The 15,000-nt window shown below is 44.0% G+C and overlaps 2 protein-coding genes across 11 annotated transcripts in view; both read right to left on the bottom strand.

The window, feature by feature from the left end:
- Positions 1 to 9,714, bottom strand: part of ahrra (aryl hydrocarbon receptor repressor a) — a 29,364-nt gene extending 19,650 nt beyond the window's left edge. For 3 of the 6 annotated variants that reach the window (XM_089125850.1, XM_089125851.1, XM_089125852.1), the window contains exons 1-3: positions 6,144 to 6,753; positions 5,844 to 5,919; positions 3,749 to 3,933 (exon numbers count right to left, since the gene is read on the bottom strand). In XM_089125850.1, the coding sequence (XP_088981976.1) occupies positions 3,749 to 3,933; positions 5,844 to 5,905 (247 nt within the window). In that variant the 5' untranslated portion in view covers positions 5,906 to 5,919; positions 6,144 to 6,753. Of the gene's footprint in view, positions 1 to 3,748; positions 3,934 to 5,843; positions 5,920 to 6,143; positions 6,754 to 9,569 lie in introns of those variants that run through there. The other 3 variants (XM_089125853.1, XM_089125855.1, XM_089125854.1) reach the window with 3 other exon arrangements.
- anks6 (ankyrin repeat and sterile alpha motif domain containing 6) overlaps positions 9,688 to 15,000 on the bottom strand; it is a 30,027-nt gene continuing 24,714 nt past the window's right edge. For 3 of the 5 annotated variants that reach the window (XM_089125847.1, XM_089125846.1, XM_039656278.2), the window contains 10 exons: positions 14,601 to 14,793; positions 14,025 to 14,074; positions 13,723 to 13,938; positions 13,408 to 13,570; positions 13,082 to 13,221; positions 12,660 to 12,834; positions 11,591 to 11,658; positions 10,987 to 11,103; positions 10,816 to 10,912; positions 10,265 to 10,565 (listed from right to left, as the gene is read on the bottom strand). In XM_089125847.1, the coding sequence (XP_088981973.1) occupies positions 10,519 to 10,565; positions 10,816 to 10,912; positions 10,987 to 11,103; positions 11,591 to 11,658; positions 12,660 to 12,834; positions 13,082 to 13,221; positions 13,408 to 13,570; positions 13,723 to 13,938; positions 14,025 to 14,074; positions 14,601 to 14,793 (1,266 nt within the window). In that variant the 3' untranslated portion in view covers positions 10,265 to 10,518. Of the gene's footprint in view, positions 9,831 to 10,264; positions 10,566 to 10,815; positions 10,913 to 10,986; positions 11,104 to 11,590; positions 11,659 to 12,659; positions 12,835 to 13,081; positions 13,222 to 13,407; positions 13,571 to 13,722; positions 13,939 to 14,024; positions 14,075 to 14,600; positions 14,794 to 15,000 lie in introns of those variants that run through there. The other 2 variants (XM_089125849.1, XM_089125848.1) reach the window with 2 other exon arrangements.

Here is a 15,000-nt window from a genome sequence, read left to right as displayed (position 1 = left end):
ACACTGCTAGAAAAGCAGATTTTCCGTGCACAACATTAGCAGGATCAGGCCCTTCCTATCAGAGCATGTGTAACGGAGGACATCTAGTAGTTGCTGTGCAAGTAAAGAGCGCCCAACTCTGATGCCGGAGACCCGGGTTCGAGGCCCGCTCGGAGCACATGGTACTCAACTCCTCGTCCAAGCGCTTGTGTTATCCAGACTGGACTACTGTAATGCTCTTCCAGCTTGCTCTGTCTAACCTCTACAACTGATCCAGATGCTGCATCAGAGCGGTCTTTAATGAGCCGAAGAGAGCACAGGTCACTCCTCGCCACTCGCATTAAATTCAAGGCCTATAGATCAACCACTGGCTCTGCTCCCTCTCATCTAAACTCACTACTGCCATCCAGAAACTCACGCTCTGCTAGCGAATGTCATCTTGTGGTACCAGCTCAAAGAGGCACAAATCTCTATCTTGGACCTTCACCATGACGGTTCCTGCTGGGGAAACATCTGCCCAAGCCAACCAGAAGACATATCTTTTTCAACAGCACTTGATCCAGTAATACAAACACTTTCTCTTTTCTCTTCTCTTCTATTCTCTAAAAACAACAACCTGTGTTCATTTAATAGGGGTTACTGTCCTACTGTTAGTTTCACTGCTTCTATTGTTCTCATTTGTAGGTCGCTTTGGATAAAAGCGTCTGCTAAATGAATAAATGTAAATTATATATATATATATATATAATTTTTCTATTAAGATTTTTCTCAAATTGATTTAGAAGCAGAGCAAACAGACAAAAGCTCAGTGTTGGCTTTAAGTCGCAGTCAGCAGACTCAGAACAGGCTGACGTCAAAAGACTGAGAGACTGTGTTGAAATATCATCATTCTGTGTGATGATCTTTGTTTGAAAAGGAATGATAGACGAACACACACTGCAACCCGGCGGAGTGTGAAGCTGTATTTGCTCAGATCAGAAACACGAGGCGTTTGGTTCCCCGCGGCTGACGACAATCGGCTCTGACAGACCAACACTGATGTGGGCCAACACAGACTTCCACTCCATTAACTCCCTGAGCACACACACACACACACACACACACACGAGTCTTTAACACACACTCATTATGAATTAAACCATACATATTACGAATTCTGTAGAATTATTTATTATTTTAAATTTTTTATTATTATTATTTGTTCTGGAATAATTATAATAATATTAATTAATAATAATTACACAAATAATTGTCAAGGAAGCATGTTGCCATGGTAATTTGAGGTATTTTGTTTGTTGTGACACACACACACACACACACACACACACACACACACACATGGAAGCGCTGTGGTTTCTCTCCTTTTCTCTCCAGTTTCCCTCTTTATTCTTCAAACACACACACACACACACACACACACACACGAGCGCTGACGTCTCTGTTCCTGTGCCGGATCTGGTCTTCTTCCTTCTTCCTGGTTTGTGCAGGATGAGATTTCAGACACTTCTTGCTCAATCTTTTTCTGCTCATGTGATCAACAGTTGTGAGATATTTCTCAACTATAATGAGATATTTGTAATAATGATACTGATGAATTAATAAGAACACATACTGTACGAGAGTTTTCACATTTCAGTAAATCAATGATTTAGATTTAAAAAATTGCTAAAGCACATTTATTCAAATTGTCTATTAAATGTTTGCATTCCTCAAGCAGTCGCTCGAGTAGTAGATGCTTTAAAATGTAAATGAGTGCAGTGTACGTCTCTTTTGCTGTATATAAAAGTTTTGGTCTTTGAGTGTGTGTTAAACAAGTTGATTCTGGACGTTTCACAACAAAAGATCCCATACTGAAAACCGATGATGAATTAGTAATGTGTGTGTGTGTGTGTGTGTGTGTGTGTGCGCTGATCTGAAAGTCTAAACTGATCATTAGTTGCAGAGCAGTAGCCGGGTTAAACCCAGACCATCTCAGTTTGTTGTCAGAGTTATGGTCTGGCAAAGCTTCATAGACAAATCACTTCCAGAGGGGCGTCACCAGCGGACGTAGATCAAATGCCACAAAGGCGGAATTGGATAGACCTAAAACCAATCAGAGCGCTGAAGGAGATGACGTATGCAGAGCGACGTTCTGTTTGAATAAACGAGCAGACAATCTGATGAACTACTTGCTCTACGTTTATTTAAAATTAACAGCAAGACAACTATAAGCGAATGTGCTTTCCATTATCACACACAGTAAACAAAACCTTAACAAAAGAAAAACGTTGCAACGAACTTTGCAATTTAGACACGCCGGTGTGGTGAGACCTTACTGTCTATGGGTGAGACGTACATGCTCGGGCAGATCCGAGTCGTTCATCCTCGGACGCGGCGCCGCTACAGAAAGAGCCACGCGCACAGCTAAAGGCCAATTTATACTTCTGCGTAGGGTGCGCGCAGTAGGTACGGCGTAGCATACGCACAGACGTGTCCCATACCGCGTACCCTTCGCCGTCGCCTGACGTGCACCTCCTCAAAAATGTAACTACACGTCGCGACGACGCGGACCGCAAGATCGGTGATTGGTCGGCTTGGTAGCATCGCATTTCCTCCTACGCATTTCCGCACGTACCTTCTCACGCATTTCCACCACTGTCTATGATTTCCACACATCTCCTCCGACGTCTTCTCTCATTTCTGCCTTTCAGTTTTAGTAATTTCACTAAAGTGAACTGTTTTTCCACCTCAATAAGCTCCAACTCCAACATGATCAGCTCTCTTTCAGTCGCTATTGCTTGTAGTAACCTAGCCGCGAGGAATCTAAACACAGTGGAACAATAAAACCCTCCGCCGCCAACTAGCGTTTCGGAGCAGTACTGCAGAGCAACCAAGACCTGAACGCAGAAGTATAAATGCTCACAACGGCGTCGCCTACGTGCGTAGCCAACGGCGTGCACTACGGCGTACCCTCGACGCAGAAGTATAAATTGGCCTTAAGGGGAATGGGGTCGGTCTTGCGCGCCGAACGCGTCATTTTTGCCGCGCACCTTCGGGCTCGTGCGGACGCGTCGAGTATAATATAAACAAGGCTTTACTCCGTGTCAGCGCGCTCTGATCGGTAAAGGTCAATCATCTCCAGTAGCGGCATCAGTCTCTGAAGCTCCACTAACTCCGCCTCCGCTTCCCTCGTAAGATGATAGTAGTATTTAAACATTCTCAATGATAAAAATGTTTGTGAAAAAAATATTGATAACATGATTTTGGCGGTTTTAGAGTTCTAATGACGGTGTTCAACTATAACCGTCACAGCCCTTTGTAAATGTACATAATCTGCTTTAGCGTCGCTCCGCTGTCGTCATCGTGTAAAGCCCGCCCCAACGTTTCTGATTGGTGCCGCGATTTCTGCGGACTGGAAATGGGTTTGAATGAGCTCTTCACCAGACTAACTTTCAGAGCAAATCTAAATTTGCCGGAAGTTGTCTGGGTTTTCCGAGGCTAGCAGAGCAGAACAACTGCAATATGAATCCTAGCGGCAGAACAGCTTCATAATGTGATCACAATGACGTCTGTCATCAATATTCGATCTGAGAGATGATTCGGGCTCTTCCAAAGCAATCATTATTTCTTAAACTAAATTCTACATCAGTTATTAAATGTTTGAGACACAAACACTTGCAGCCGTTTACAGGCACAACATCCCAGCATTCCCTGAGTCTCACCTCTCATACACCCTCTAGTGGTGGTGGGAAAATACACACACACACACACACACACACAGGTGTCCTACCGCCGAAGAAGCTCTTGACGCGCAGATAGCTGACGCTGAGGCGCAGGACCGAGAGCTTGTCGAGTTTGGAGATGACCTCGGGACAGAAGGGTAGCAGACTGGACAGGCGCTCCAGCTCGGCGTTCAGGCGCTCGCGGTGACGCTTCGACGGGTTCGACTTCTCCGTCGCCGGCGCTGGCTTTCTGCTGGATACACAACACACACTTATGAACAACTGACCGGATCACACACACTCTGATCTTTCCCAGCATACCAGAGTCACACAGCATGGACTGATCCAGTGACACTTTAATATGTAGTGCAATGTTCAGCGACAGAAAAATCCGGTTCCTAATGTCTGTAACGAGCTTCACACACACACACACACACACACAAATATTACTCAAGACAAGAAGTGAACATACTGTAATAAAGATCCACGTCAGAGTCGACTATAACGTTCAGTTATTCCGATGTCTACAAACAAGAGGCTTCCTAAAAACAATCATCAATAATTCCCCAGTTTGACTCTCGAGGGTTAAAGGTGAATATTGAATCAAACACATGAATCACCTAACTGACCTTTGACCCCTGACCCCGAGCACAGGTCACTTAACCTGACAGCAGAAACATCTAGAATATATCCAGTAATAAACTAACAAACACGGCAGAAGGAGTTTTCAAATAAACACAAATCGACCCGTTTCACAAGTTCAGCTTTACTTGCTTTAGAGCGACTGATTTCTGAAGAGGTTACATATATATAAAAATAGTAATATATTAATCAACATAAATACTGGCAAAGCTTCATCTCAGGACAGTTACATTTAATATTCAACAATATGATTGATCCGCCTTCCTTCAGCTGGACTGAGACGCTGTTCTCTCAGTAAATCTGAAACACACACTGCTGTTCAGCAACGATAAAGTGGAGTTATGAAGAGTTATGAATCTACAGTTACAGGCAGTTTAAACCCGTTTGAGGATTTATTCATGTTAATTTGCTTTAATATAGTCATTTCAAACTCTGGATCGTTTGACTCACTCTCTGATGTTGTTCAGCGTCAGTGAGCGTTTACACTTTCATTACTTTGTTGTTTACCAATAATAATAACCGTTGATATTATCAAGTCACCTTTATTTCTATACTGCTTTTTACAACAGAGTGTGTGCGAGCCGCTTCACAGAGATAACAGGACAATAATGACACACACAGTGTGTGTCCAGAAGAGGATAGCGTCGCAGTCCAGCTTAAGGAGGTTCGGTGATGCTTCATTATTGTTGTAAAAAGTTATTAATTCAGATCATTTATATATATATATATATATATATATATATTAGGGCTGTGCAAAGATTAATTGCAATTAATCGCATCAAAAATAAAAGTTTGTCTACATAATATATGTGTGTGTGCTGTGTATAATTCTTTTTTATATATAAATACACACACATGCATGTATAAATTTAAGAACTATAAATACATAATCTATTTTATATTATATATAAATATTTAATATATGAATAACATATTTTCTTAAATATATACATGCATGTGTGTGTGTGTATTTCTATATACAGAATAATTATACACAGCACACACACACACACACACATATATTATGCAAACAAACATTTATTTTGGATGCGATTAATCGCAGTTAATCTATTAATATATATATACACACACACACACACCGGTATATATACAGCCGTTCTGGAGTAAACCGTGATTTCATCCTCCAGCTCAATACAGGAGATTTTTGAATATTAAATTAAATGTCCAAACATCTGCATTTTAAATGTCCAATATCCTTTCAAAGCAATCATGTCCAGTGAGGAGTTTATTTCTAAACACTGATGATTTATGGTGATGATAACATATCAGGGGCAGGATTTAGGGCAGGGATGTGTCCCACAGTATCCAGTGACACTGATATTTTCCTAGCAATAATTTTGATCAAAACTTAAAATGCATTTATATGTTGATGTCCCTGTCCCCACCAATTTTAAAAATCAAACCTACGCCACTGTAATATATATATATATATATGTGTGTGTGTGTGTGTGTGTGTGTGTGTTTGTGTGCTACTGTATGTACAGTAGAGCGAGTCTTAACTGTTTCTGCACGGGTTTCCTCCTCTTTCTCCCGGCGTACAGACAGTCTCCCGGAGGAATCATCCTCAGCTGATGCTCTGAAACACACAAGACTTCAGTGATAACCATCATCATCATAAACAGTTGTGTATGTGTGTGTGTGTGTGTGTGTGCATGCAGTCATCACATCACTCATCACTCACACTTCTTTCAGTCTGACTCTATAGTTAAAACAGAGAATCAAATGAATGAATGAAGATTTATCCTTGAACATTCAAAGCGAGAGCTGATATCTAATAATCAATAAATCAAAATAAAGTACCTGGTGTGAAGATCGAGCGCAGAGTGAGCTGGAGGAGCAGAGACTCGAGTGTGTGTGACTGTGTTTTTGTGTGTGTGACTGTATGTGTGTGTGTGTGTTTGCTGTTATATACTGTGTTTCAGGTGGCGGATTCCACAGAATGACACGCCGGACTCTTCGCACGCGATTCTCAGCCCCACACACACACACACACACACACACACACACACACACACACTGAGGGGAGGGATCTGTCTCTGCCTCCGTCTCTTCAGAAGCTCATATGAAGTCGTCATGGACAGACGGATTTTAACGGAATAAAAGATGAAACATTTAAACACCGGATTTCAAGAAAAGCCTCCTGAAGTTGAACAGATCTGCTCATTTCTGTTTCTCTTGGTTTAAAGCGGGAATTATTCGACAGGAAACACACTCTGATCGACTGGAAATGAGCAGAAACGATCATCGGCGCGCAATAACGATAATAAAGGATAACATGTGGTAAAATCTCAAACTTTCTGAAGTTTTCTTGATTACTAAAGCACTTGTGGGGAATTGTATATCATTATCTTTTGTTTGTTTGCATAAATTGCGACTCGGGCGAGTCTACACTGACTGAGACCGACCGACACCGGACAGAGTCGCGCGGTATGGAAGCCGAGAGTGACGTGTGTCGTCAAAGTCCGATTTATTTATGGCGCCTTTACAATACTGATGGTTTTAAAGCAGCTTACAGTAATATAATAACAGGAAAATAATGCCAACAAAGATTGTTTCGGCTGTACAGCAGATCTTGAAGGAAATAATGCCATAGTCCAAGTAACTTCAGTGATGGTTCATTTTGGTTGTAAAAAAGTTATTAATTTAGTTCATTAATATAGCGGCTCTGGAGTAAACCGTGATGTCATCGTCCAGCTCAGTTCTCATATAATGCTGTCAGTGCAGGAGAGCAATCATATTGCCGAATACAGTGTCGTTTTGTTTTGTTTTGTTATTTGTATGGCTAAACGTTTATTTATTTATTTATTTAGGGATACAAATATGCTTCTCGGTTCGTGCGTTTAGGCTACTTTAATATATATATATATATATATATATATATATATATATATATTATTACAACTAAAATTAGTTAATTATTTATTTATTTATTTATTGAAAATGACTCACTGTGACCATAAGGAACTTGAAGACATTTGCTCATACATCACCTTCTAAATCATGTTTTGCTTAGTGTTTGTGTGTGTGTGAGAGAGAGAGTGCGAGTGTGTGTGTCTGTGTGTGTGAGAGAGAGAGAGATATTTGAGTGTTGTGATGCAATGCAGGATAAATCCCATCTCCCGAATCCCGTCTCTACAGGATCATCCTGTTTAATCTCCCACAATCCCTCACTGTACTGACACACAATCGGGTGTCTCTCTGCACGCAACCGTTCACACAACCCACTGTACATCTGATGCCTTAAACCAGGGGTTCTCAAACAGTTTAAGGCCAGGGACCCTTTACAGGGGAAAAACAATCCCAGGACCCCCATAACAGTGATTGAGCACTTATAAGTTAATGTGTGAGCAGCTAATGAAATATTTTTGCACAAATGGTCTCCACCTTATGCAGGAATTTCTAAATAGCATACTGCTTATATCGACTGTAATTGACTAAAAAAATACAGTATATCTGTTTTAAACATGAATCTATAACGTTAATCTCATGGCACATGATGCTTCACTTGATCTGTAGTTACTTCCTTTGCAAAAGCTGAGCTTCTTTGATTGATACTTTGCAAACTAATTGTTTCAGTCGTTTGTTTAAAACTTGTATCTACCCTAAACCCTAACAGGGGAAGGACTCTTGCTGTGCTTGGACATTTCTGTGTGAGAAAAACGTATTAGCCCTTCGTTAGCATAGCTAAACAGGTTAAATCTTTCTCCTTTTGACAAGAATCAGCTTTCCTCCCTCCGGAGCCGTGGATGAGGGAGCAGCAGCTCGGGGAAAGACTTCAGAACAGGGGGGGGAACGAGGCCTGCGACTGCCTTTATATGCAAATATATACATATATATGCCCACGTCGTCATGCGCCATTGGCCCTTCTGGCCCTTAGACCCCATTTACACCTGGTATTAAAATGCGATCTGTATCCAGATAAGTTATCCGGATAATAAAAAACGCATGTTAATGCAAGGTGTAAACGCGTTGTGATCGGATCGTGATCGGATCTGCCTGACCACATCTGGAGGTAGTCTGGCTCGCATTGTGTCCGGATCTTTACTAGGTGTAAACGCAATCTGGTTGTTGAAACCACATATGTATATGTTTTCTCCTCCCAAAAATGCAAAAAATAAACGAGTGAGAGCTTGTTATATAGGCTATATGTCATGTTATAGTCAGATATGACGGCGCTACTGCGACACGCATCACCCATCACCGCAGATGAGCGTCTATTCATCGAGCCAACGTGCAAACATCGCAAATAAAAGTGAAAGTAAGTCACAGACGCTTAACACACAATCATCTTCAAGTAAAGAAACAAAATTATCTTACCAGCGCTGTTGCCACTTTCTTACTGATGTCTTTGATTTGGAAATTAGCTGATGATCTGTTGCTTTTGGTGGCGTGCAATCCATTAAATCTGCATATAACGCGGGAGTTTAAGATCGGATTTATATCCGTTTTGCAAAAACACATTTATGTGGCCAGGTGTAAATGGAATCGGTACTTATTATCCGGATAACTTATCTGGATACAGATCGCGTTTTAATACCAGGTGTAAATGGGGTCTTAGTCACGCGACTGAACAGGAACTCAATCATGCAATGAAACCCATCACAACGAACGATCAGCTGTGCTCAATTTTCCAGACTCAGTAAGACTCTGTTTATGCTCAGATTCTTGTTATTTTTATGTATTTGGCAGAAATGACTCGGTTTAATCAGATGATTTAAGTCTCTGAGCACAAACACACACAGAAAGAAGCAGGGACATGAGTAATCGCATGTTTGCAAACATCAGGCATGTTCAGTGGGCTGGAAGTAAATCCGCTGTGATTGAGGTCAGCGAGCCGAGGGCAGATCGAGTGATGAACCGAGTCACTGATTCAGGAACTCTCGGCACACCTGATCCGGCTCAGAGCTGTTCCTGGCCTTCACTGACCTCAGGGTTAGCACAACAACTTCTGAGCTAACATCCAACACAACACACATGGTCTGAAATTGAGTTTCATTCATTTTTGAAGAGCAGAACGAGATTGGGACGGTAAAGACAAAATTGCTCTGTTTGCTGTGAGAGTATTACATTGTGAAATATGAATAAACTGTAGGGCTAAACTAATTTATTTCAACACATACTTTTAGAGTTTCATTCTATTTAATCAATGCAAGAAGTTCAAGTATCAGGACAATTAAAGCAAATGCAAAAGTGCAGTGCGATGAAAGCAGTGAATCCGTGACTCACCGACATCAGACTCGTGCTCTCATCCTCTGCTTTCACACGGCCCCTTTGACCTGTTTGGGGAGTTAGAGATGCTCCACTCGCTCACAATCGTCCAGGAATGGTTTGAGGAACATGATGATGAAGATGATGAAGAGTTAAAGGTGCTAACCTCCTGATACCCCAGATCTGATGAAGCTTCTGCTGCGACAGCGGATCATCTGACCCGTCCTCACTATCAAGAAGCGACACGCATGACCTCGAAACTGGTCTAATAAAGTCCCTCTGTGGAAAGAATCCAGCGTTTAATGTTGTTTGTGTGTGTGTGTGGTGTGTTTAATCCGCTGTAACACACACACACATGTGTGCGTTGATAAGTGGACAGCATTGCTGAGTATTTCCTCCTTAAAACTGCAGTGAACCAAAGACAGTCTCAAAAACACGCTTTGGTCTTTCTGACGTCACAAACCACCTTGTAACCAATCAGATCAACGTGTGATCGCCAACCAGTGGATCTCTGAGGGAGTGAGTGGAGGAGGGGCTCATTTGCATATTCATAGAACCGCGCATACTAAATGAGGCAAGGGTGTCGAGTTATACTCAAGATATTTTAAGGCAGGAATAGAAAAATTTAAGGAATTTGTTATTAAATATGTAATTTTGGTGATCAATGATGAGTTAAGGGATACAATTATTGACCACAAGGGGATTTAATAATGTACCAAAAGCATTAAGATAGTTTTATTTTCAATGCACTGAAACAGTTTCAGAAGAGTGAAAGACAAATGTGCTTAAACACACTCCATAAGTACAAATAAAACACAAAATAATAATGATAATAAATGATAGTCCTGCACAACCAAAGAACAGAATATCCATCAATGATGCCCTCTGCTCATGACCCGATCATCACGCGGCGCCCCCTGGCGTGAGGCGAGGGTATTACACCTTCATCCCGCTCTTCACTCTTCCCTCAGCGTCTGCCGGACCGCAGCTGGTGTCGACTCCAGCCTGACGGGGCTGAACACACACTTCATCAGGACGACACACAACACGAGCGTGTGTGCATGAGTGGTCGCTGGTCGTGCCGGCCACGGGTTGGTTATGAGCACCAGAGCAAAGTAATGGATGCACAGCTGACATTTAAAGCAAACGCTGTAACATTTCATTAGAAAAGCTTTAAACGCCTCTAATATCAGTGTGAGAGCACATGTGAGTGGCCAGAAGATCAGTGTGTTTTAGCATCGGTGTGTTCGTTAGCGTCACTCACAGCGCGGGCGCCCCGCGGGCCGAGGGTTGCTGGCGCTGCTGCCAAACGAAGACTGGAAGTTATGGATGGTTTCTTGTAAGATCTGTCTTTCCCTGCCCTGCCATGAGAAGATATTCATCACGTTCACAGTTAAACTGAGCCTGTAGTTCAAACCGAGGTGCAGAAACTCACTTTCCCAGCGTTCAGCTCTGAAATGGCCGCCAGGATCTGCTGTCGCGGTCCGTCAGTTTTAATGCCCAGCTCCTTCAGGTCTCCGTCCGTCAGCGTCAGAAACGCCTCCATGTCCACCTGCGTCCAGCACGACATCAACAAACAGGATAATCACACACGGACACAACAGTTCATCATCTGGACGCTGGTCTCTTTGTTGCCAGGAAGACCAAACGTTTTAAAAGTGTCTGACAGCGCTCGGCAATATGACCCGGCCAATCAGAGCCAAGGAGGCGTTGGTGTTTACAATACAGAGGCTTAACACATGCTTCGGTTTAAAGACATGTCAGATTAAAGCATCTGCTAAATGCACAAATCGTGTAAATGTAAAGATGGAAATTAGAGTGCAAGATAAACAAGTGCCAAAAACGTCAAATTTGACAACAGTTTTACGATAGGAGTGTTAAAAGACTGACAGTGACGCAAAACATTCAGTTTCTTTTTTCCGGTATATTATGAATGTGAATGTGAAAACATTACTTAGTTTAAATGGACACACACACACGGACAGACACACGGACACACACACACACACACACACATGGACACACACAGACAGACGAACCTCCTGCTCCTCAAAGATGGGCTGGTATTTCTCCAGAGAAAGTTTCCTCAGAATCCCGGATAGCTCGTCTGTGTTTGAGGAGAGAATCAGAGATAAACACAGGCAGAGAGACGCTCATTTACACCCATAATGCCGAGTTCAGACTGCACGATTTTCAAAGTAGTCGGGTCGCCGCTCTTTTCCCACTGCGTGACTACCGTGGCCAGCGTTCAGCCGCTGCTGTGTTCACACTGACCGACGGGTCGCGACAGGTTTCACCGCATGACTTTACAATAGGAAAGAGACATCTCCGTGGAGCACGCTGCGCACAAACTACGTTTCACAACAAACACACGTGAGATGCGACCAGGACACAACGCATCATCACACGGGCTAGACCGCAGTTCTCACGTGAGACTTTTTTCTTTCTCGACCCGGTTGTGATCAGCTCAGATGAAACGTCAGACACGGGAGCTCCTGCCAAATATCTGATCATTTTTCTTCCATTTCTTGGGTCCAAATAGACCGAGAAGAAACCCCTTTTTCTGAAACAATGCCATGCCTGAACTATAGCTCCTCCCCGAACTCCCGCTGCTCTGTATCCTGCGCTCTCATTGGCTGTCGGTGATCGCCGATGTAGTTTCGGGTCAGAACACTTTTCACACGGCAGGATTGTGAATCGCTGACAGGTCCAGATATGAGCACGCCAAATATCTCACGGACGTCTCGACTCTCCCAGATCGCGTCTCTGCTCATTCACACCGCAGGATTGTCACTCGCGTGAACGAGCGCCGATGTGCCTGTGATTTCGGGCATTTGTCGGAGATTTCTCAAAACCTGTCGGCGAGCCAAAATCGTGCGGTCTGAACTCGGCATAAACACATCATGTCATTTTATTTTCTCTTAAGAAAATAAGAGAACACTCACACTCGCATGTGTGTGTGTGTGTGTGAGAGAGAGAGACCCTCGTCAGTGATGATGTCGCTGCTGGAGTGTATGTGTGTGTATGTGAGAGTGTGTGTGTGAGACCATTGTCAGTGATGATGTCGCTGCTGGTGTGTGTGTGTGTGTTTGTGTGTGTGTGTGAGACCGTCGTCGGTGATGGTGCCGCTGCTGGAGTTGGATCGGGCCTGTGATGATGACGTGGACGACTGAGAGTCTGCGGGGGGTTTGGGCGAGGCCGTCGGAGAGGGAGTGAGAGTGGGAGACGTGCTCTTAGACCTGGACGAGTTCCCGGACTGAGGACGCTTCTGCAGATCCAGCTTCTGGAACACACACACACACACACACACACACACACAGAGGATCAGAGTCACTGACACACACACACACACACACACACGCACACACAGACACACACACACACACACACAGACACACACAGAGGATCAGAGTCACTGACTCACACACACACACACAGAGGATCAGAGTCACTCACACACACACACACACACACACAGACACACACACAGACACACACACAGACACAGACACAGACACACACAGAGATACCCGTCTGCCGGTACTGTCCGGTGAGATGATGTCAGAGGGCAGCGGCGTCTCTACGGCAACCGTCCTGCTGTCAATCAAACCAGCCGCTCTCTTTCTCTGAGCCACGATTTGAGAGAGAACACTGTCTGCACCGCTGCCACCTGCACACACACACACACACACACACACACACACAATAGTGGAAACTTCATCAAATATGAAACAAATTTAATTTCTACAGAAGACAACAGTGTCATTATTGAGCTCAATTCTGTTCCACATGTGATCAGTATCAACTGTCAATCTTGTTACTACAGATGTGTGATGTCAGCGATGGGCGGAGTCACCTGAGCGGTTGTGTGAGTCAGAGGCGTGACGGTTGACTCCTCCCACACCATTGGACCCACCTGAGGAGTGGGCGGAGTTATAATTGCCTGAGTTGGAGGGGGAGGGGCCTTTGGTGATGCTGGGAAACTTGATGGACCTGCTGACCACTCGACTAATGGACGTCTACAAATCACACACACACACACACACACACACACACACACATCTACATCATCTACAGAAAACATGATTCATTAAACAGAACAAATATCATCTGGATAATCCAGGAAAACCCCCAAATAAACGGGCTGATGTTTCTCATGATGGCGTCGTACGTCAGAGTTGTTGGCGCTGGTTCTGCCGGGTCTCTGAGGCGTGTTCCCGCTCCGCTCCTTCAGGGATCCGCCGCGATCAGAACTCCAGGGGTCGGGTCTCGTGTTCCCGCCGCGATCTGAACTCCACGGCTCGAACTGGGAGGGCGGCAGGAACGGAGGGATCACGGCCTTCAGCTTCTCGTTGGGCAGGCGAGCGAGTGGAGCTCCGTTCCTCAGCTGCACACACACACACACACACACACATCACGCTTCAGGAAACACACACTTCAAGACTTTAACATCTATATATTAAACAAATGTACCATTGTCGTGATGAGGAAGTCATCTTTCCCACTTCCTGTTCTGTTTAAACCTGCAACAAAGCAGAGTCATGGTTTTGCGGTGTTCTGTGCGTCAGTAAGGAGAAGACGGGATGGCATGAGGCGATCTCTAGGGCTGTCAAAACAATTTCTTTCTAAAATATTAGCAAAATTCTAATTTTACTTGAATTCTGAAAGCAATGCTCCACGTTAGAGGATAAAGTGCTGTATTGCCTTCTGTGTCCACAAGTGTGGAGCGCTTTCTGTTGACAGTGTTTGGCAGCCGATGAAACACACACACACACACGCGCGCGCAGCTCTGACCGATGTGCCAGTTTGGTCAGCAGGAAGAGCCTTTTCCCGCCGCTCTGCGCCGTACTGGATAAGCTAACGGAAACACGCCGCGTCAGTGACGTCATCATCATGTCATGCGCGCCTCTTGACACACCAATTCGAATTAATGGTTTTTAATCGAATTAATTCGATTGTTCAGGGTTTTTTTTTTCATTTCAACAAATATTTGAAATTCTATTTTTTTATTTGACAGCCCTGACGACCTCTAACCCCTTGACCCTGTACCGCAGTCTTTACTCCTGGCGATGACCTCGGCGCTGACCTCAGGGTCACTGTCGTCTCGCGCCTTCATGGTGGCGTCCAGGGGGAGGGCGGGGTCATCGGGGAACGGAGCGAGCCGATTGGTGGAGAGTCCGTGCCTCAGCGTGTGTGTGAGCTTCAGTCTGCGGAAGCGGTTGGACATGCGGTTCCACCAGGACTGATGAAGACAGAACAAACATACGGACTGAACCAGCAGAAGCTCACGCTGTTCGGGTCCGAGTCTACGGCTGTGACACCACAGCCCGTTAACAACTTGTCTATAAACCTCACAGGTATAACATACAGAAATGATTATGCATATTATAATGAAAAAGCAGAAATAGGATGATTTCCATGAACACATTCATAAACATCAAACAAACAG

Source organism: Pimephales promelas, chromosome 22 (assembly GCF_988280905.1).
Source record: "Pimephales promelas chromosome 22, fPimPro1.hap1.1, whole genome shotgun sequence".
Taxonomy (NCBI): domain Eukaryota; kingdom Metazoa; phylum Chordata; class Actinopteri; order Cypriniformes; family Leuciscidae; genus Pimephales; species Pimephales promelas.
The sequence above is the reverse complement of the archived record's forward strand: the minus strand, read 5'-3'. Positions and strand labels throughout refer to the sequence as shown.